Source organism: Strongylocentrotus purpuratus, unplaced genomic scaffold (assembly GCF_000002235.5).
Source record: "Strongylocentrotus purpuratus isolate Spur 01 unplaced genomic scaffold, Spur_5.0 spur5_scaffold_6, whole genome shotgun sequence".
Classification (NCBI taxonomy): domain Eukaryota; kingdom Metazoa; phylum Echinodermata; class Echinoidea; order Camarodonta; family Strongylocentrotidae; genus Strongylocentrotus; species Strongylocentrotus purpuratus.
In genome coordinates, this window is record NW_022145612.1 from 19,156,222 (window position 1) to 19,180,260 (window position 24,039).

At 36.6% G+C, this 24,039-nt stretch overlaps 1 protein-coding gene across 1 annotated transcript; it reads right to left on the reverse strand.

The window, feature by feature from the left end:
• Window positions 1-3,753: 3,753 nt before the first annotated feature.
• Window positions 3,754-23,126, reverse strand: LOC105439494. Its single transcript, XM_030973447.1, has 9 exons — window positions 23,026-23,126; window positions 21,759-22,112; window positions 18,678-19,043; window positions 17,391-17,786; window positions 14,954-15,322; window positions 13,617-13,730; window positions 11,313-11,366; window positions 4,567-4,817; window positions 3,754-3,867 (listed from the first exon to the last, which is right to left on the reverse strand). Exons 1-9 carry the CDS (start codon window positions 23,084-23,086, stop codon window positions 3,754-3,756), a joined length of 2,079 nt encoding a protein of 692 aa, XP_030829307.1. The 5' UTR covers window positions 23,087-23,126.
• Window positions 23,127-24,039: the final 913 nt, after the last annotated feature.

Genomic DNA, 24,039 nt, shown 5'->3' on the forward strand with positions numbered 1-24,039 from the left:
GGCAGAGCGACACACCCTGCGACATGAGATTTCCTAGTGGCGTGCTCATCGAATATGATTCCCAAGTTCCTAGCCTCGGCCTTGGCTTCAATAACTGACTCACCAACTGTTACCGTAACAGAGGGAGTTCTTGGGAGGAATCTGGAGGAAAAGTGAAGAACTTCCGTTTTGCCGTCATTAATTTTTAACTGTTTAAGCCTGCCCAGGAGCGGATGTCAGCTATGCATCTGTTCACTCGAAGAACGGCAGATGCTCTCTCTGATGGGTCGAAAGACAGGTAGATCTGAGTGTCGTCAGCATATAACATTGACTGAATTCCATGCTCAGATATGATGTCATGGATTGGGGCAGTGTACAGGGTAAACAGCAGCGGTCCAAGTACCGAACCTTGGGGTACGCCGCATGTGTCATCTACTGGTCCTGAAGAAGCAAGGCTCACTCTTACCACGCAAATCAAATGGGCCTATGTGGTGATATACAGTGTTAGAAAAGGGAAAAAGGGAAAACACGAGAAGAGGTAGGTGGAGAGAAAAGAGGGAAAAACGAGAGAAGTAGTAGAATATTGAAAGGTGAATCGTGTAGTATTTTCCGGTGACCATTAAGGTGATTGAATCTATCTCAGCTGTCATTTGCTCTAATTAGAATAAAAACATGAAATGGTATTTGAATATATATTTAGCTTAAACATTTCATTTTTCATGCAATAATTATTAAATCAATCCTGCAAAAAATCTACGGTTTATGTTGTCTTCCCTTTATTCATTTTATTTTTGGTTGCTTGTGCTATTGATGTGATGTGATGTAAAACGATGGTTCTCAGAAGGAGTTCAGTAAACAAGAAAAGGAGACAATAGTCAATTCAACCATAAATTACAGAATATATAATAAACCTATTATGTCGAATTTATCCAGTGATCTATGAAAAAAAATCAAAGCCAGGATTGTTTGCAGTTTGCCTAATCTAAGATTGGCTGTTTACTTGTCAAGGGCATGGGAATGACTGGAGGAAAATATAGGCGTACGGGTCAGAAGTTATAATGCAAATACTAGAACGGTTTGTTCCCTGAAGTTTATTGAGCATTAACAAAGATAAACAATTTTTTTCTCTTGAGTTCCATTAGACTAAAATGACACAGAGAAGTATAATAGTATCCTTCAATTTTGGTATTTCTGCAAAATATACTTTATCAAACCTTATACATTTACGCACGGTTCCAAAACAGTCTAGCTTTATTCATTTTAAATAGTCACCATATTATTTATTGGATTCTTATTTTAAAAGTCTGACAATACACAAAATAAGTCTAAAATAATTTTTCTTTTATTTGACCGGCATTTGTTAAAATTGTTCAAAGCTGGTGGCAAAATCTTGTATAAATTCATGTTCGACATGTAAAATATATATTTTTCTAAATTTCTACTGTAAAAATGCCTTATATACGAATCATATATATCAATGAAAACTTTGCAATTTGTTTAGTATAGAACATTCATTTGATTGCGCTAAGCTCGCATCACTTTCTGAATATATATTTCGGATATCAAATAGCACAATAATTGTAGTCTTTGTATTGGTCAAATGGTACGGGAAACCATGAGTGATATTAAGAAAAGTAAGTAGAATCTGACAGAATTATGTTATTTGAACATTACATTATGTGATTTTCGAAAATTTAACAGAAAGGTAAATTCTGTTATAAGAGATTGGCAGAATTTAATTCATTTTTCTCAGTAGCATTAATAGTCGTTCGTACTAAAAAGATCCTAATCAAAAATATTTTACATAGGCTATATGATAAATACAATTCAGAAGTTCTCTTAGTAAGTTTCATGCATTAAAAAAAAAAAGGTAGACTTTACCATTGGTCTAAAATTGCAATATTAATATAAAATTGCCCTTTGAATAAATTTAACGTAAATTACACTTTAAGCTTTCGACTTACAAATGACCATGCACAATATCTACAGCGGCATTCGCGATCGAGGTAAAACAGATACATTAATTTGCTTGTCATGTATTCTTACTAGGTTGTGGGAGTGCTAAGAAGTCGTGTTTGAATATTTAGACAACTTAAATGTCGTTATATATCTTATAAGTACTGCTATGTAATCTAATTTACAAGTGACTGTAATGCGCACAATATGTACAAACTTGCAAAGAATCCCGGCATATCTATACCAAAAAAAGGCAACAGTTACTTGGGGTCTTCCAAAGGATATGATCAACTCTCTGTTCAGTTTTTAACAAATCAAATAACTACAAAAATAACATGTATCAACGAAATCAACAACCATAAAACTGCTTTAAAAGTGATTATGTTTCATATTTCATTATGCATATCCTTCTTCGGTTTTCAATCTGCTTCAAAGCAGGTGTGACGTGATTTCATCTTCGGATACTCTGTAATGTTACCTAAGCCAAGATTTATTTTTTGAGAGTTATTATTTGCCTTGCAGAGAAATAGCATTAAGGTTAACGAATCATTTCTAACGAAGATGTTAAAACACTACAAACGGTAGACGATACATATAGAATTTCAAAGCCTTCAATAATGGCGGGAAACTGAGTTTTACTCAACATTTTTACAACTGTTAAAGAACTATATTTGCATAAAATGTCAACTTGGCAAGTATGATACCAGTCTAAAGCCAGGTACTTTCCTCAAAGTATTTATTCCATTTTAGAACAAACAGTATTTGTCTCTAATTGAGAGATCATATAGCTGGGAGGCACAAGAACTATGTTGATTCCTTACCCAATTTATTTTTGTCCTTATAATAAATTATTTAATCAATTGTTATGAAGGCTATCAAGATATTTAAGGCCTTGTGTCCCTTTTGCATAATGCACCAAATTCACTAAAACTTTGCTTGAATCACATGTATTTTCAGGGCGTGTTTATGGTTAACTTTTTCTGGCCAGAATCAGGCATCTGTTACGCGTTTAGTTTAAAACACGGTTGCGTCCTTTCTCACTTTTGTAGAATCACCGAAAAACGGCGATCACGATCGCCGATCGTAAACTCACAAAAAGATGCGTTTAAAATTTGTAAACGCGTTTAAATGGGGTCAACGCACTGACCTCTAGTGGGTCTACGTAGCATGCACAGTGCAGGTTTGCGAATCCAGCTGCTAGGCCAATTAAGGCCACCCAAGGAGAATTGACTGGAGGAGCCAGAGAAGTGAGCATAAACAGTACACCGTGGAACTGACGATGAGCGTTACAAATCGCTCATTCTGCCTTCAAAATTTAAGCTTAAACGCACCCTAAGTATGTCTTGTTTCTCAAATCAAACACTGAAATTATATAAGAGCAATATTTGAGAAAACACCGATAACAAAAAATAAGAAACTCATGAATGTTTAAATTGTATTTAATCAAACACGAATGGGCAACTCTGTGACATTTCTTTCGAAGTGACGTGTCTTTCTGTTAATTTCATTTCCTAATTAGTTGTAGATGAATTATGAATGTATGTATCTTTCGATACAGGGTTTGTGTAGAAATACAATAAAATATATGTGCAATGATTATATCTAGAGGGAATGCATGATTACATATTTTCTTGAGGGAAAATATCATTTCAATTGGAGAGGATCTCACATAGTCCGTCACGAGTTGTAAAATTGTGTTTCATAACTTCCTTATTCTTATCTGATTGCTTTCACCGATCTGTTTCTCTGACTTTTCTGCTCCTGTCAAAACTAACTTCATATCAGGGTGGAATTCCCCGAAACAAATCTTCCATGTCTTCACCTGTGGAACGTTGTGGTTTGCTCCGGATTAACACCAGACGGTAGATATGTGGTGCCACTCATCGGTATACTGCTGATAGGCTCAATATAGTCCTGGGAATACTGAGAATCCTGTTCCAAAATTGAAGTGAAAAAATCATTCAAATATACCTATTTATATATTAAAAGGTAAAATTACACCAAAAAGGCAGGAATAAATCTAGAAAGGTGTCAAACATTATGCCAAAGTGTCAAAACTTTGTTTGCTTCTTTTTTTTTCCCGCGATGTCCCCCTACGTAGCATAATAATTATTATATACCTTACTTTAAGAATCTTTCCCAATCCTTTAATCTGATTTTAAGTTGTGCTTTTAACTATGCCCGAAAAAGTTTAACTACTGCCCGCAAAAAATGCGGGGTTGTAAAATTTTGCTGTGATCCCCATTGGTTTTAGGGTAAAAAATTACTTTGTGCGAGCTCGAGCGCGGATACCATAATCGCAGTGCGATTAGATCGCTAAAATGTTCTGTTCTTCAGGAGCACAGTTTTGCTTTTACTGTACTACTGGTTCACAGTTTTTAGATGCGTGGACCCCATGATTGGTAAGTGAATCGCACATGTATTCTTTGACTGTTTTTATGGTATATAAAAGATATATTTACTGCTCTAGTATTCGGGGCATACTTGTTTCGATAGGCACTCGGGGACGTTACATCCTATTACGACCCCTCGGCGTGGCGCACCTCGGTTTCATAGAAGGATGTAAAGTCCTCTTGTGCCTATATAAAGAACCATGCCTCTCATAGCAGTCAATATATCTTTATGACTTACGCGATTCTGAGCAGGGCCCACGGGTATGATAGAGGCGTACTCAGGTGGATTTCGGTTCCCTGGTGAATGAGCTTTATCTTCACGGAGCTTCTCATAATCAACACCACCAATGGCGGAACTGTCCAGTTCTAGGTAGTCGCCCCCATGTGCCCCTCCTTCCTTCAAAGGTGGGATTGTCTCGTACTCAGGAGGCCGATCGGGAGGAAGGGAGGTGGGTAAACATAGGTAGCCGTGCTCTCTGCTGACATGTACTGGTGATTGATGTTGGAGCCAGGCCCTTCTTGGTATCGATGAGATGAATTGTTTGCCGGAATGAGGTCGTTTTGGGAGCAAAATTCAGGGTTGGTGCGTGACGCACCACGTGCTTGTTTCCCACTTCGGTAAACCACCACACAGACGAGGAATGTGATGAGTAGAAAGGCGAGTACTAGACTGGTACTTAAAGCGATGATGAGCACATCGTTTGATTTATCTGCAAGACGAAATTTAAAGACATTATAGGATGATATTTTGCCATTATGTATCGCCTTTTCCTTACCCATCACCAAAGTCCTCATCAGCTACTCACTACCTCACTCAGTTTGTTATTATCCGTAATAGTTATCAATAGTCGTTTTGTCTGAACATTGATTAGGGAAATAATTAAAAGTGAATGATAGCTCATTTCACCAAAATCTTATGACTTTTTAGAATTTTACACGAATATCAGTCTCTGACATTGATTTGATTTGATTTGATTTGATTTATTTATTTCTGTTTAATTTTCTTTTTTTCTTTGCATTTTAACAAATATATAACAAACAAATATTGCAAATTAACACATGACAAAAGAATATATGTAGAATAAAGTAAGGCTGGCTGTAACATTAGCTCTTATCATGCCACAGGGCCAATCCCCATTGTATCAAGCCCCAAATTCCCTCCGTGCCAAGTTTATTTTGAGATAATCTGATTAACGCGATGGTTCTACGAATAGCGCGTGCAAAAAAAAAAGTACACTACAATGAGCATGAACAACAACTGCTATTGTGTATGCGTGCAAGCACACACAGGGCAGTGAATCAATGGCTTGCTGGCATGTACAAAGCACTTTAACGATAGCATGCATGCAGCCTTATGGGAGGCTATGAGTTAGAAAGAGGTAAATTAGCTCAGTTAATACATAATATCGTTTTTATTGCTGTTCTTACAAGTCTGAGACCCGCCCCTCCCCCCCCCCCCCACTCAGGCGCGTACACAGGGGGGAGGGGTTGGGGGGTTAAACCCCCCCCCCTTTGGTAATTTTTTGTGTGTAACCCCCCCCCCCTAAATTTCTCTAAACCCCCCCTTTTGGTTTTTGTTTTTTGTTTTTTTTTTTTTAATTTCAAATTCCGAGACCCCCCCCCCCAAAAAAAAAAAAAAAATGTGTCCTCTTACCCCCCCCCCCCCCCGCTTATTCAGCGGTCGGCTGAGTCGTTGTGATTTTTTTTGGGGGACCAAAAAAAAAAAAAAGTGACCTCTTACCTCCCCCCCCCCCCCCCCCCGCTTATTCAGCGGCTGGCTGAGTCGTTGCGAAAATTTCGGCCCGATTTATAAATGTTAAACCCCCCCCCCCCCCTTGAAAAAATCCTGCGTACGCGCCTGCCCCCACTCATTGTTATTTAGGGAACGCATATGCGTGTTCCCAGCGACCTCCCCCTGCTTTTCAGCAAAAGTCCGGTGTGTTAAGTCAATACGGGTCGATCTTTTTCTTTTGTTATACGAGCCTTTTTAGCACCCCCCCCCCTTTCAGCAAAAGTCCGGTGTGTAAAGTCAATACGGGTAGACCTTTTTCTTTTGTTACGAGCCGGAGAGTTTGGGAACACGCTTGGTATCCCTCCGTTCACGGAGTGGGGGGGGGGGGGCGGGGTCTGAGAACGATTGCTGATGAACAAACTTTGCTTACCCGTTATAGATCGCAACGTTGACAATTATAGTGGTTCTAAAATCACAAGATCAAAAGCATTACATTGCAAATAAACTTATACAAGATAATCGGATCACAAGGAATGTCTAACATACCTACTGACAAGGCAACTATCTTGCACATAGAAATATTGTCTGAAAACATATCATAATTTGTCCCTGTTTTCACGAAGTCACGGTAGTGAAAAAAATTGCATTCACTTTGCGTTACGATTTTCCTCACTACCGTCACTATAGGGACGAATTGTGTATATTCAACATGTCATTTTATTTAATAATAATAATAAAGTCATTTTTATATAGCGCATAATAATAAATTCTCTATGCGCTTTACAACAATCAATTATACAATAAATTACATGATTTATTTACAACTAGGCCTATATTACCTTTCATTTATGAGCTGTAGAAAAAAAACCTGCTTAATCTGAAAACGGCAATCTGATAGGTTTAGTACGGTATAGTACATTGGCATTTTGGGTGATACTGATTATGTTCCTAATTATGTTCCTCACAACCGTATGTATGCTACTGAAGGATAAATATGTACTTCCTTGTAGCCTACTAACACGATAGCAAAGACTTTCAAAGTAGTCACCCGAAGAATCAAAAGTGTTTTGAATTGATGCAAAATTTGTTTCATTGCAAAGGGGAAGCCTCACTGATCAAATAGAACAACTTCCCTCTTAAAAATAATTATGTTTGGCGCAAGCAGTAATCATCTCTCAAGAATGTTGATTTTGAGAACCAGATTTTCTGCCTTCAACGGTCCTCTGTAATAGCGTAAAGATTCATGACGTCACATGCGAGATACAGTTAGCAACAGCACTGCATTTTACGCCTTTCCATGATATTTATATGATTGTTCAGCAAATTATTCGTGTTTTCCAAGAGAAAATCTTTCCATCTATATATAATTTGTACATAATTATCACTTGTCGTGAATTTTCTTCGGGTGCCTACTTAAAGGCAAATTCAATAACTTATCGTATTGTCTATGGACTCATTTTCGGATTACGTAATTTTTCACCCTGAGCCATGTTCGCCCATTTCAATAGGTAACGCTTATACTAGACTACCAAAATTGCCTTAGACTGATTTCTTGAAAGGTTTTGCGATCATATCAATTGAAAGATCATCAATTTCATCAAGTTATCATTATGATGTTTGCCTAGTTGTACAAGATCATCAAACACTTTGTACCATGCAACAAGTTCAATAAAAGCTAGAATAGTTTGTCATGATCCTTACCACTGCGAGCTGTAAATGTGGATGTTGATGTTTCATGCGTAGATGGGACACGTGTCGAGGCATCTAAAATAATATGTGAAACAATCTCTGTCAGAATATTTATAAACTAGTCAGAATATCTTCTTTTCTGTCCCCATCACACTTACACAGCTTACATACAAATTCACGCACACAACCAGCTCCCCACAAACACACACACACACACACACACACACATCATTGACCTCAAGAACATAGTATTAATTGTATACATGATTATGTAAAGAGAGCTTATTCGGTTTTGACCTTTTGTAAATATGTTCAATAACTTACTGTCACCCATGACTGTAAGCCCTTGATGATAAGGTTTACAAGGGTTCATAATCAAGTCCATAAAAACAACATTAGCAAAAAATGCAGACATATCATGCTAACAATTATTAATACACCATGGGCTTGCTGTAAACAAAATTATCCTGAATAAATATTTTTAAATAAATAGATAAATGACTACAATCGCACCGTATCACATTTTTCCGATTTCTCTGTTTTGGACTTTACACTAAATTTTGTCCGTATCGTGTAATTTTATTTATTTCCATATGAAATAATAATAATTCCTTATCATGTTTATTTCCACAGGTAACTTCCATATTTTACGTACAGAAATTTCGTTATGCCGTTTAAAGAATATATAGACCCTTTCTACAATAAAGAATACATAGTCTCATGTGATAGTTCGTACCTGTTTCGTCTGAGGTAGATGCACTTGGGGTTGTAATCTTTGTAATGTCTGCTCAAAATAAAAGAAAACATTTATGACGAAGCCTATCGATAGCAAGGGCGAATCTCGGATTTGTGAAAACGAGGGGCACAATATTCTTCAAGATTTTCTGACATGCTAATGGGGGGGGGGGGGGGGAGGGGGGTACATTCTTGGAGTGGTATACTTAACGTATGCAATACACAATGTCCCAAATATGAGCGAAACAAAATTGTGTATTCCATATTTTCAAGTAATCCATGCTTGGCTATTTAAGAACACTTTATTTCCATCCAATATTTTAATCATACCATAACTGAGACGTAAAAAGAAAAATGTTAAAATCATGTATGACTTTAATTCAAAATCCAAATAAGTACAAACTTGCAATTTCAAATGACTATAAGTTATGGCTATTACATCGAAATTATTAGAGGTTTTGAAACCGTTCTATTGAAGGGATTTACATTACATCATGCATTATTTTCCTACCTGTAGTTGAACTCTGTGGTGATGTTTGAGGGCTTGACCCAGCCGTTGTAATTACTGTTAATAAAATAACAATACCAGTCTGACAATTATGAATGTTGGCGTTTCTCAAGTGAATACATGGTTTCAATGTTAAAGCCTCCATTAAAGTGTAAGGGGACACTTTTTTCTTTTGTTTTGGTCACAAAATATTTAAAATTGACATTTTGATCCGTTGGGGGGGGGGGGGGGTAAAGTCACCGTTTTATTTTAGGTTAGCCATTTGCATATTTTTTTTTTTTTTTTTTTTTTTTTTACAACATTTCATTAAAAAAAATTCATGTTAATAATTGAACTTTGCCTGTGTACCAACATGAAAAATGATTTGTTTGGGTGTATACTTAGTTACAGACTTGGCCAGCGTACCTCAAAGAATGAAGTATAGCTATATAAGTATGAATTAATATTTAACAATTGAATTCGCAAACCATGTGCATAATGATATAAAATAGTGTAATAAAAGTTATGAATTCCTTCAATTCAAGGCTCTCTTCTGTTTCCTTGATCCATTTTTGGGGTCTCTCCAAGAATTTTGAATTTTGAGAACCAGATTTTCTGCCTTCAACGGTCCTCTGTAGAGCGTAAAGATTCATGACGTCATATGCGAGACACAGTTAGCAACAACACTGCATTTTACGTCTTTCCATGATATTTATATGATTGTTCAGCAAATTATTCGTGTTTTCCAAGAGAAAATCTTTCCATCTATATATAATTTGTACATAATTATCACTTGTCGTGAATTTTCTTCGGGTGCCTACTTAAAGGCAAATTCAATAACTTATCGTATTGTCTATGGACTCATTTTCGGATTACGTAATGTTTCACCCTGAGCCATGTTCGCCCATTTCAATAGGTAACGCTTATACTAGACTACCAAAATTGCCTTAGACTGATTTCTTGAAAGGTTTTGCGATCATATCAATTGAAAGATCATCACTTTCATCAAGTTATCATTATGATGTTTGCCTAGTTGTACAAGATCATCAAACACTTTGTACCATGCAACAAGTTCAATAAAAGCTAGAATAGTTTGTCATGATCCTTACCACTGCGAGCTGTAAATGTGGATGTTGATGTTTCATGCGTAGATGGGACACGTGTCGAGGCATCTAAAATAATATGTGAAACAATCTCTGTCAGAATATTTATAAACTAGTCAGAATATCTTCTTTTCTGTCCCCATCACACTTACACAGCTTACATACAAATTCACGCACACAACCAGCTCCCCACAAACACACACACACACACACACACACACATCATTGACCTCAAGAACATAGTATTAATTGTATACATGATTATGTAAAGAGAGCTTATTCGGTTTTGACCTTTTGTAAATATGTTCAATAACTTACTGTCACCCATGACTGTAAGCCCATGATGATAAGGTTTACAAGGGTTCATAATCAAGTCCATAAAAACAACATTAGCAAAAAATGCAGACATATCATGCTAACAATTATTAATACACCATGGGCTTGCTGTAAACAAAATTATCCTGAATAAATATTTTTAAATAAATAAATAAATGACTACAATCGCACCGTATCACATTTTTCCGATTTCTCTGTTTTGGACTTTACACTAAATTTTGTCCGTATCGTGTAATTTTATTTATTTCCATATGAAATAATAATAATTCCTTATCATGTTTATTTCCACAGGTAACTTCCATATTTTACGTACAAAAATTTCGTTATGCCGTTTAAAGAATATATAGACCCTTTCTACAATAAAGAATACATAGTCTCATGTGATAGTTCGTACCTGTTTCGTCTGAGATAGATGCACTTGGGGTTGTAATCTTTGTAATGTCTGCTCAAAATAAAAGAAAACATTTATGACGAAGCCTATCGATAGCAAGGGCGAATCTCGGATTTGTGAAAACGAGGGGCACAATATTCTTCGAGATTTTCTGACATGCTAATGGGGGGGGGGGGGGGGGGGGGTACATTCTTGGAGTGGTATACTTAACGTATGCAATACACAATGTCCCAAATATGAGCGAAACAAAATTGTGTATTCCATATTTTCAAGTAATCCATGCTTGGCTATTTAAGAACACTTTATTTCCATCCAATATTTTAATCATACCATAACTGAGACGTAAAAAGAAAAATGTTAAAATCATGTATGACTTTAATTCAAAATCCAAATAGGTACAAACTTGCAATTTCAAATGACTATAAGTTATGGCTATTACATCGAAATTATAAGAGGTTTTAAAACCGTTCTATTGAAGGGATTTACATTACATCATGCATTATTTTCCTACCTGTAGTTGAACTCTGTGGTGATGTTTGAGGGCTTGACCCAGCCGTTGTAATTACTGTTAATAAAATAACAATACCAGTCTGACAATTATGAATGTTGGCGTTTCTCAAGTGAATACATGGTTTCAATGTTAAAGCCTCCATTAAAGTGTAAGGGGACACTTTTTTCTTTTGTTTTGGTCACAAAATTTTTAAAATTGACATTTTGATCCGTTGGGGGGGTTAAAGTCACCGTTTTATTTTAGGTTAGCCATTTGCATATTTTTTTTTTTTTTTTTTTTTTATACAACATTTCATTTAAAAAAATTTGGTCGTGGGGGCACGCCCCTGTTTTTCAGTACATTTTAGGCGAATTTAGGGCTGATTTTAACATATTTTTTTTGGCCGGGGACCACATGCCCCCTGTGTCCCCCCTCCCCCTGGATCCGCCACTGACTATAATTATCATTGCAGCATAAGCTAAATCCAGAATTTTGTTTCAGAATCTGAGATAAAATTACCGGGACCCTTTAACGAGTAACATATCACGGGTTTTATCAACACGTCTGTTTGCACTAACATTAATTGTGATTAAGTTATGGGTTGTTTCGATAATCAGCTTGTAGTTTAGTTTGTGATATGAAAAGAACATAATTTACGACATAATTATGGAAAGGTAATTACGCATTCATGTTAATAATTGAACTTTGCCTGTGTACCAACATGAAAAATGATTTGTTTGGGTGTATACTTAGTTACAGACTTTGGCCAGCGTACTTACCGGAACCCTTTAACGAGTAACATATCACGGGTTTTATCAACACGTCTGTTTGCACTAACATTATTTGTGATTAAGTTATAGATTGTTTCGATAATCAGCTTGTAGTTTAGTTTGTGAGATGAAAAAACATAATTTACGACATAATTATGGAAAGGTAATTACGCATTCATGTTAATAATTGAACTTTGCCTGTGTACCAACATGAAAAATGATTTGTTTGGGTGTATACTTAGTTACAGACTTTGGCCAGCGTACCTCAAAGAATAAAGTATAGCTATATAAGTATGAATTAATATTTAACCAGTGAATTCGCAAACCATGTGCATAATGATATAAAATAGTGTAAAAAAAGTTATGAATTCCTTCAATTCAAGGCTCTCTTCTGTTTCCTTGATCCATTGTTGTGGTCTCTCCAAGAATTTTGAATTTTTTCTATTTATAGGCTATTCCTATAATTTGAATAGGCCTACAATATGTCGATACACAAAGGAAGGGTTGACACTAGGGCGTCTTTAAGGGTGAGATGTCTTAGGAATCTGACAAGTAAATATATGTCATTATACAGTGTGTCCCGAAAAAAACTATACACTTTTGAAATGGCTGCCGAATAACAAATATATGATTCTAGGGGGAAAAGTTATATACGTATGGAAAGCTCATATACTCAACTTTCATATGACACCAAAAAGTTTGAAAATAATTCATGCTTGGGTGAGCACTGCTCTCTTTTGTAAAGGGTATGGAAATTAGGTTGCGCAGGAATTAGCCTTCCAATTTGTGAGAGGTAAATCCTTTGGAGCTTACAACATTGAGGGTGATATGATACATTCATGATTTGCTGAGTGAATTTCATGGTTTATTAAACCAAACTTTTATGCACGGAACAGGAATTTAATTTTTTATTCAAAGTCACAAATGTAAGAGAATAACAGTTTGTAACATGGAAATTACAACATGTACCATCACCCCATCCTGACTCCCATAAACACACCTGAGTCTACCAGTGAAGTTACAGTGCTACAATAAAAAAATGCAATTCCTGTTAAGTCATGCATAAAATGTTAATCCCATAAACCAAACATTTCACTCAGCAAACCCAAACTTATCACAATTGATCATAAATTGGTCATATCATCCTCAATTCCGTAAGCTCCAAAGGATTTACCTCTCACAAATTGGAAGGCTAATTCCTGCGCAACCAAATTTTCATACCCTTTACAAAAGTGAGCAGTGCTCACCCGAGCATGAATTATTTTCGCAACTTTTTGGTGTCATATGAAAGCTGAGTATATGAGCTTTCCATACATATATAACTTTCCCCCCTAGAATCATATATTTGTTATTCGGCAGCCATTTCAAAAGTGTATAGTTTTTTTCGGGACACACTGTAGAGTTGTTAATTTCCGAGAGTTCCGTTTAACAAAATAGGGGGCAGTCGAGGGGACTAAACTCCCCCCCCCCCCCCCCCGTATCACCGTTTTGGATAGGCCTACACAGGTTACTGTCAAATCCTCAACAAAGGGGCAAGGAAAATGAAGGAACCTACGATTTTGGCAAAGATCTCCAATGTAACCGGTAGGACAGATGCATCGGAAGGATTCCAAATCATCATAGCAAGTTCCTCCGTTATTACATGGTGAATTCAAACATTCATTGTTCACTGGAAAAGAATGAAATACAAATTTGTTAAAGAATGTTCGAGGAAGATTGTGTGTGGTATTAGGAAGGTAAAGAAAGATTGCTGAAGGAAAGAATTTTCTGCAGTATAGGTGACAGACTGCAAACGTAGAGACCGATGTCACATGAGACTTAATTTGTTATTGATGCCTTCTTTCTATTATTATTAGGGACTTTTAGATTTGCACGACGAGAACGTGGGTTGCGACGTGTGACATCCTTTTAAGGCAATGTGACGTCATTTTAAGGGACTGTCAGGGACGTCACATTAATTGCCCTAAAAGGATGTCACACGAGCAGTCCATGTTCTCGTCGTGCAAATCAAAAAGTCCCTAGTAATAAGGATAAGAGAAAAGGGAAAATGGTACGTTAAATCGTTCTTCATCTAATTATACTGTGATTGTACCAGTCTTTTAGTAAACGGTCGGGTTTATTTCCTTACTCTGGAAATTTGAATCATACATATAGAAATAGTTTAAGTACCTTAATTACTATAATAAATAGTATAGGTCCTTTGGAGGGGTGGGGGTGGGACTTGAATTCACCTTTGAGTAGTTGCTCGTAATAAGCGATCGTTATTTGTTTACGGGAGAGGCCGGGGTTTTCCCTTTTATTCCATTTTCACCAGCACAGAATAATGATTGTTTTGCTGCCAAGATAGTCAGAATAGCGGCCAAAGTTTAGTACGATCAAGTTGACGCATAGTCATCATTTTTATTAAGATTTGACCGACGATTAATTTTAAATATATTTTTTATTTTATGGGGGTTGGGGTAGTTGCTCGTAATAAGCGATCGTTATTTGTTTTCGGGAGAGGCCGGGGTTTTCCCTTTCATTCCATATTTACCAGCACAGAACAATAATTGTTTTGTTGCCAAGATAGTTTTATGGGGGTTGGGGTAGTTTTAATAAATACAATAATATGAATAACGATGATAATATTCATAATAATAGTAATGATAATAATAATATTGAGAACAAGTGTTTCTATAAAGGGCATTAAGAGATATAATACAGGAAAATCCCGATATGGCCTTTTAAACTTGTTCACGCTTCCGCTATCACATTCCGACTAATTTTCGAAGTGTTAATCTTTTTCTTTCAAAATTTAAATAATACAGTTAAATTGCCAAGACCGTTTACATTGATTAAATTTAGGACTACTTTTAAACAAAACAATTAAGTTATCAAAAGAATACATCTTACGTGTTATTAGTGTCACGTTGAAGTGAATCCCTCGTTTGCAGCATACAATGTCTGATCGTAGCAGTAGTGTAAGCCTCTGTGTCTCCGTGCGGATATCATCCGGCAGGGTCGATCCCGTGAACTCCCATGGGGGAGGGGCAGTCTCTGCAATGTGACCGAACAGTGTAGCTGCACCGATATCAAAGTCAATGAACTCAACCTTGATGGCCGTATCCGTGATGGGTTTGTCGAACAACCACCTGATGTTGATATCGCCTTCGGGAAGAGTTGGGTAACCAAGGGTGGTGAACTCCTGTAAGTAGGAGTTGTCGTCGAGCTCGATGGCGACGCCAAAGGATGACATGGGCTCTGGCCCTCTATTCGCTGTGTCTATGGAGAAGAAAGATTGAGAAATTGTATGGCTTGATTAGGTTCCACGCTCTTTCTCTCTTTCTCTCTCTCTCCCCTCTAATTCTCTCTTTCTCTCTCTCTCTCTCTCACACACACACGCACACACTTTTTAAATATTTGTATAAGCAATTTTGTTTATTTCTCCAAATGTGTAATACAAACCATAACATACTATTGAATAAAATAAATGTGTTCAATATTGATTGCTTTTACATAAACATACTTAAACAAAAACTAATTTGCAGTATATATATAACTTAGCAACAAAGTAAACGTATAAGTACCTAAACATAATATACAGTGCGTCCCAGAAAAAAACGAAACCGAGAACTATCGATGTTTTATCATAACTTAATCACAATTATAATTAAGAAATGACACATGTTTGTAAAGCTTAGATCCTCCTCTTTCATTTGACGCAACTCATATGAATCATATTTCACGCATGAGTGATTAAAAGCAATTTGAAGAGAGGAAACCAAAAAGTCATTCGGCGGGCGGTATCTGAATTTCAAGGAGGAAAAATACATTTCTAGAAAGTTCAATTTCTGCCCTTTTATATGACACCTCAATCAGGAAAAATGAGCGAGGAATAAAAAAGTTCTGTTTGTTTAAAAAAAATGCTTGCATTTCCATAATTTGATCCAACGAGTTCGTTTTCACTGGCTGCCTGCAGTAGCAACAAACAGAGTTGACAAAAGACTTAACTCCGTTTCGTTGAAGATCAGCCATGCATCAGGTCTTTAGTCTCTTTTGTGCATGGCTGATCGTCAACGAAACGGAGTTAAGTCTTTTCTCAACTTTGCTCGTTGCAACGGCAAGAAGCCAGTAAAAAACGAACCCGTTTGATCAAATTATGGAAATGCGAGCATTACTTTAAACAAACAGAACTTTTTTTATTCCTCGCTCATTTTTCCTGATTGAGGTGCCATATGAAAGGAGAAAAATTGAACTTTCTAGAAATGTAATTTTCCCTTTAAAATTCAGATATCGCCCGCCAAATGACTTTTTGGTTTCCTCTCTTAAAATTGCTTTTAATCACTCATGCGTGACATATGCATCATAAAAGTTGCATCAAATGAACGAGGAGGATCTACGCTTTCCAAATATATGTCATTTATTAATTATAATTGTGATTAAGTTATGATAAAACATCGATGATTCTCGGTTTCGTTTTTTCTGGGACGCACTACAATTGTAAATGTTATTCACTTATATAAAAAAAAAATTAAACAAATCTGGAGGTAATTTAACTGGAACAATGCCTGATCCTCACTGCCCCCTCCTTGCCCCATCCCTCACACAAACACCCCCACCCAACCACACAAATACCCACCCACCCCCCCCCCCCCCCACACACACACTACTCACTCAGTGGATGTCTGCTAACATTCTCAACTCAAGAAAAATATACTAAATAAGTACGCACACACGTACACACACGCACACACACACACGTAAACACGTGCACGCACACACGAACACACACGCACATACGCACGAATGAACACGGACGCATATCGAGAGAAATATTGTAATCTTCTTCTACCCAAAGAAACAATTTCTTCCTTTTTGTTAAATAATATGTATGTCAAATGAAATATCTGCCACAAGATTTCATGACGTTCTTTTCTTCATTTGAATTTTGTCATTTAATTTCCTATTCTTTGTCTCTTTCTATCTCTTTCATGCACTCACATACACACACGATCCCTATCTATTATCTTTTATTTTCAGTAATACCCAGCAGATGCTTATTATCATGGCAGAACAAAGTTTCTCCATTAATTTTAGAGCAGATGTAATGTCACAATCATATTTGATAAAAACACAAAGGGCAAATGTTAGATTTGATGACTTACGTCATGATGTTTATCCTTCTTTCAAAGGAAAGTTAAAATATGTATCTTTTCAAATGAGGACGTGTTGGCTATTTTCTACCATGATATACTGTAAATATGATGAATCATGATATTGTACTATTCCACGGGACGAATTTCAGATTCTTTAAATGAAGTGGATGATGTAGGGACGTCTTATTTCTTACCACCTGTATATGGTTGCACCATCATTCCGATTCCAGTGCCATTGTACTTTCCTGTAGTCACATCAACTTCGAGTTCGTGAGTTGGTGATATGGAGACGATTGGTGAATCAGGAGAGATGTCCACTTTAATATCCGTTGCATCTGCAAGGTTTACAAACTGACCGGACTCTACCGTAAAAACTGAAACCTCGCCTGGAACATCAAAATGATTGTACTCGAGGCTGGTTGGTTGCAACGGGTCCCCGTTTGTGAAAGACATCCTGCATTGATATCTCACATTTTCCAAGGATTGGTTGAAGTATGGTGTCACAAAGCTTATGGTCTCAACCTCCTGAACAATTACATTGGGGTTGCATGCTGCTAATGTCAAAAACTGTCCATTCCATGTTGAATGATCTGTTGGAGAATGAAAGAACATAGCCTTGGTGAATATACAGCTCTGTTGGAGTACTGTAAGCCTCAATCGGATTAATGTCATCGGATGTAGTATATTATTGTTTGCTGTCAACTAATTTGACATTGTAGGCCTTAAATTTTACAACAATCCCTTGAATTGTTTAAGACTAAATTATCTTTTCAGCGACTCCATCGAATCTATTATCACTAATTCTATAATTATAGAAATCCTACTTAATATAATTTTCCCGTTTGGTTTGATTCATGTCCTTAGCACCATGCCAACTTTTTATACCATCTGTTTAGGCTTTTCCTCTACTATACCTCGTGAGATCTAGTCCTAATATGCCAAACGGTGTACTTGTCAAATGTCCGAGTATATGAAAACTAGCCTTAAACATCACTCCAAAACTTTCCCTTATTTACCGTAATTATGTTGGACTAATGAGCAATAACATCGGATGTTGGTCTGCAGGAACACTAGGCTAAACTAACGGGCCATATTGGCCCCATATCCCTCCATTGCCTTGTGAGGCTTAGAACTCATGGGACACAGAACCATATACACTCTTGATGCACAGAAAATGCATAGGATATTTTTTTCCTTCAACACAGTTGGTGCGGTGTCAGTGGTTTATCAAAGAATTTATGTAAAACAAAAAGGGGGCCCAATAACTCCCCATTGCCTTGTAAGGCTTAGAACTAATTGGGCCCAGAACCAGGTACACTCTTATTATACACCTAAATGCATCTTCTTCTTTTTTTCTTCTTCAAAACAGTTGATGAGGTGTCAATGGTGTATCCAAAATGTTTTGTTGATAGGGGCAGAAATTTTCCCAGACCAGTGACAAATGTATTTGACGTCTTTGGGACATGGTTTCAGGAATTTACCAACAATAGACAGCTTCACCGTCAGGCCAGCACCAAGCTGACTATTTCCGTTGACGTAAAACGACATCTTGATCTCGTCATCGTACGAGTACCAGGTGGTCGACGACACGGAATCCCTCATGCACACCCACTCTCCATAGGTATCGAAGGTATCAAAGATGCAGACTTCTCCACCCTCTCCTGGATTCATGTCCAAGATGTCGACCTGGATCCAGGTGTAAGAGCTGGCTGTGATGAACCAGTGCAGTGTGGCTGCCACGTCAGTCAAGGAAGATAGGTTGACACTCTGTATGGTGATGCTGGGGTAGGTATCGGACAGGGCGAACGCACCAGCGCTTGACCGGACGAACGAATCTTGTAATTGGTCTGATTGATAGGGATAGGGAAGATAGACAAGAGCGGAAACATCATTGTTGCGATTGAACTAACATTGAATAATCCTGATACATGAACAACCACCTTTTAGAATAAAGATCTATAACATTGAGAATGAGCACTAAAACACTTGTATGCCTGTACATCTATCACACTTTCCCGCAATACCAGTATTTTGCGGGTAAAATTAGTAATGTCCTCAAGAAAACTTTTTTTTCCTATTCCAATCTCTTTGGAAACAAATTTTTTTCCGGGATTTTGTCAATAACAAGCTATGCCACAGCCCACCCGTGCCGGCTATTATAGGGTTCTTCTAGAATCCATACGCCACCTTGAAAACAGGCATGTAGGTGAACAACATATTTATAATGATTAAGCTGCAGTTGATTATTGATGGGAACATAAGTTCAGCCCCCCCCCCCCCCCCCAAAAAAAAAAAAAAAAAAAAAAAAAAATACCAACTCTTAATTTGCATATTTACAATTGCTGACGAATTTATATCAATTTTCAGAAGGTTTAACGTTAACTGTTACCTAACAAGAATATTAACGCTACTGCAGTGCACTTTGCTTTGAGATTTTCTTTAAAAATCCACATAGATTCATGTATATAGTCGATATTGATAGGAAAATTATGATCAATGTCATTTCTAGGTCATTTCTGCGAACGATTCCCAAGCGACAAATACGTCATCATGGGGGCGGGGTACCGGGAAAAGAACAGTCCTTATGCCCAGGTATAGAAGATTAACACACCATGGTATTTTCACGGAATATCTAAATTTTGTTTGAATTCAAAATGTGCATAGGATAGGTCTTATCTGTTTGCGATTTCACAAAAGTTAGAAACAATTTCTTGTGAGAATGCTTTAGTTGAGACAGTACAGTGATTTCAGAAATGATGTTCACAATGTCAATGCAGACCATAATGTATATGACATGTCGCATAATCGTGATACATCTTGTATAAATATTGACTTTGTCTTGGTTTTATCTTGGTACATCTTGGTGTTCTGTGTATAGCTGTCTTAACATGTTTCTTTTATATAACTTATAAAGGGGGGAAACGTCAAGGGGGTTTCCCCTAAAATGAGTTGGTTGGTGAAACTACACAGCAGGGGTTCCTATAACAAGTCTACTTCATAAATATAAAGACGAATTTCACACCTGAATTCACTTAAAGCTCATTAGTACTAGTGTAAAGGAGGGATTAGACCACCCTGTGAGGTCACTGGACAGGTGGTTATCTCATCAACTCAAATAACAAAATAATAATAATAATAACAACATTTATAATGCGCACATATCCACCCCAAGAGATGCTCAAACATGAGAAAAAGAGGGTGCAAGTAGCTACAAGTAGTGCAGTGGGCCTTTAAGTGGTAAAATGTTTAGTCAAAGGTAGTTTTTTTAATCTTAGTTTGGCTACTATGCAAAATCAGCTTAAAGAATTAAGAATTTCAAGGTCAACAAGAAACACAATTCTATGCGCAGAAAAAAGAAAGATAGACAACAAACGTTCGTCTCTTTGCGTTTCTTAAGCACATTTTAGAGAAAGACAAAAAACAAAATAATTTGACGTACATGTATAAAGCCCTTTATATCAAAAAGAAAATCATCGTTATTCTTTAATTATAGTTTTAAATTGAATAATTTCAAGTATTTTTTATGATTAAATTCATGATTAAAACATTTTCATTTTCATCTGAAAAGGTTTAAGCAGGACTTTATTTTGAATAAACATGAGTTTTTATAAATATCTTGCATGTTACAGTGGTTATTCCTCCTGGCATGTTCTATGATCTTAAATGTACGTCAAACAACTCATTATCGGAGCAAGGACAGAAACATATGACTTTGACCTTTGCTTTACATTCCATTACAGGTGAGACAATCTGTTTCAAAGATTCATCAATTCTCAAGAATATAAAATGAATCATCAGATTTTAGTGTCTTTTTGTACAATTGTTATTCTTAACTTCACTATATCATTGTTGCAGAAATACAATGTCATAATATGAACTATTATAAATATTCTTAGATAGGGCAAATAACGCGACAGGACATAATAATAGTTATGAACAAGTATCATGTTTCGTAAATCGATATTATGAAGATTGAATAGTGGGGATAACCGATCGTCTAGAACATAAAGGCCCGAATTCACAAAGCAAGGTTTGAGCTCAAACCTCCTTTTGTTACGCCAAACCTCCTTTTGTTCTTTACAAACCAGGTTTGTAAAAAACGCGTAAAACGCGTCATATGACGTACGAAAACCAAGGTTTGTCGACAAACCTCCTTTGTGAATTCGGGCCAACATGTCCTTTTTTAGTATACTGTATCAGAGTCTGCAGAGCATGAAAACTGATTAAATGTGAACTGCATAACGGTTATATCGGTATGAAAACATCAAGGAAAACCAAAGTAAAACAAAAATTAAAGTTAAACAAACAAATGGACTGGAAAGGAAATGGCACATAAAGGGTGGCATAAGGTACTTTTTTTTCCAAATATGTGAAAGTTTGGAGGTAAATTTAAAGCCAAGGGGTAAAAAGACAGAACATAAACAAAAGTGAGAGATTAAATCTTTGCAATTAGAAGAGATCTTAGTGTGGAGTCGTTATAGTCGTAGTGATGTAAGTGAACATCGCACTTGTAACACATACAAATATTGTGTTCACCACTGAAAATACTTAAAGATGCTTACCAGTAAAAGAAAATTCCGCTTCCAAATAGGAGTAAGGACTGCTGCCATCACAACGATCAAATTCGATCTTCATTTGCGAGGAATCCAAAAAGATCGGATCGATCACTGAAGATATCCAATCAATTATCCCTATCACCTCGTTGGTGTTCAGATTTTTAATAGTCATCTTGTCATCTTCAGGAACGTGAAGAGCTAGAAAAGTAGCATTCAGGATGGTTCCCGGTGGACTTGTCACATAGATATCACAGTTATAATCGCAAATTGGAGGATCACAAAATGGTTCAGAACTGTTGAATCGAAAGGACACTTGAGAATTCGTCGGTGTTAGGGTGATGTTGTTACTATTAGATGCGTCTGCAAGAGCAAAACAATATAAATGCATGTACTTTATAAATATCAAACTTTTCTTTTGATAAGTGAAATGCAAGAATATCACGTGTTTGCATCATTTGCGTAGAGATATCGGCACTATTTTTTTTAAATTCATAATCCTTCTCCCCAATATATATTGTGACTTGTGTGGGAATACTAATATGGCCAAGATAATGAGATCCTGTTTTATTTATTTTACTTTGCAATTCCATTTATTTCTACTTTAAAAACAATTTACAAATCAATAACAAATACATATATAAATAATTATGGCGGGATCATGAAAAGCACTAATTGGCTTATTAAAAAGCTTCATCGTTGTTTTATTATACCCTTTACAATTTGCAATGTAGCTTTATAACAAAACATCTTTATGCATTTTTAATATGAAGAAATAATAGGTAAGTGTACTCTTATCATTTTGGGTCAGAAAAAATCCCATATCCCTCCGATAGGACTACCCATTCCCAACACTATAAGCCCACTATTCTTTTGCATACCAGATCATACTTCAATTAATCAGACAGAACATTAAGCTACGTTATCTTGTAGTATATATAGTATCCGGAATAATCACATACACTTTGCTATCTCCATAACAGCATCGGAGAGATATGCGCCGAATGCAAGGTATTAATATGAGAATTGTCATAATGGTCAAGAGAGTGGCTTGGCTACTCGTGTCATGAACGTATATAAAGAAGGAGCACATTCATGTAATAATTTTGTTTAAACGTTTTCATTTCAAACGTAAATTGGGAGATCTTAACAAATATGATTTATTCATCTTTAACGTCTGCCTCTATTAGGATTCATTGTTGATATAAAATATGGCAAGTGTCTGTAAATTAAAAAACACTAAAAATGGTAAAACACACAGTAAATAAATGCTTACGGATAACACGACTTAATGCCAGGAGAAAACCACAAAGCGCAATATGAAGACGAATAGCCATCTTGTTTCCACTCAAGAATAATATGTCCTGATCATCCTGATGTTAGAGATTGCTTTGAAGACACCGTATGGTATATAATCGCAATTACCCGTTGCCGGTATACGAGCATGACTTGGACTTTGTACACACGATAAGGTCGGGCGAAATCCAGATATAAGTTGATTCATGTTGATGTGCAGGGCTGCATACAACTCATATTTTGTTATTCAAACATCTAAATATATTTCATAGATCTTATTTTGTTTTTAATAATAAATTTCTTAGACCTGCTAAGCTTCAACCTAAGAAATGCTCCAGATCTCATTCCCTAAATGACATCATCTGTCGATCAATAGTGAGCTAACAAAAAAACAGTGGGATGTTACTTCCCCCAGCTCAGCACATGCCCACAAAAGAACTGCATACTTTTATACAATACCTCCACATTACCTTTCTTTTCCTGGTGATACCAAAATACCAAAAATAGGAGTTGCTATGTCAGACGTGCTGTAGAACACATCTCTGACATAGCAACTTCTATTTTGGTATTGTATGGTCTATTGTAGACAGGTGGTCAGCTCTGGTGAATTTACATACCACCGTCTCTTGTTAAACATGAAAAGGGATATTCATGGAGCACTTCTTTGTTAATGAATATAGACTAACCAATGAATCTCTTATTGGAGGGAGGGGGGGGGGGGGAATCCAGAAAAGAACCAAAACACAAGCCCCCTCCTCCTAAGAGAAATACATTTAAAAAAAATCATGTTGTCATGTGAATTTGGGGCTAAAGGGGTTGTCGGGAGGTAGGGGCATACTATTTTGAAGGCAGAGTTGATGAAGGAGCGTCGCAAGCTGAAGGGGTCAGGTATCTCCATCCAGGAGGACTTAACTTCACTTAACCACAAAATTCTGATGAAATTGGCGACCCATCCAAAGGTGGAAGCGGCTTGGTCGATTGATGGAAGAGTCAT

Excerpts from the sequence above, each read along its gene's own strand:
- LOC105439494 (XM_030973447.1), bottom strand. The coding sequence starts at position 23,086 with ATGGCTATTCGTCTTCATATTGCGCTTTGTGGTTTTCTCCTGGCATTA. Across the intron at positions 11,367-13,616 it reads TGGAGATCTTTGCCAAAATC|TAATTACAACGGCTGGGTCA; the intron begins GTAGGTTCCTTC and ends TTTTATTAACAG. Across the intron at positions 4,818-11,312 it reads ACCACAGAGTTCAACTACAG|TACATGTCAGCAGAGAGCAC; the intron begins GTAGGAAAATAA and ends ATCAATCACCAG.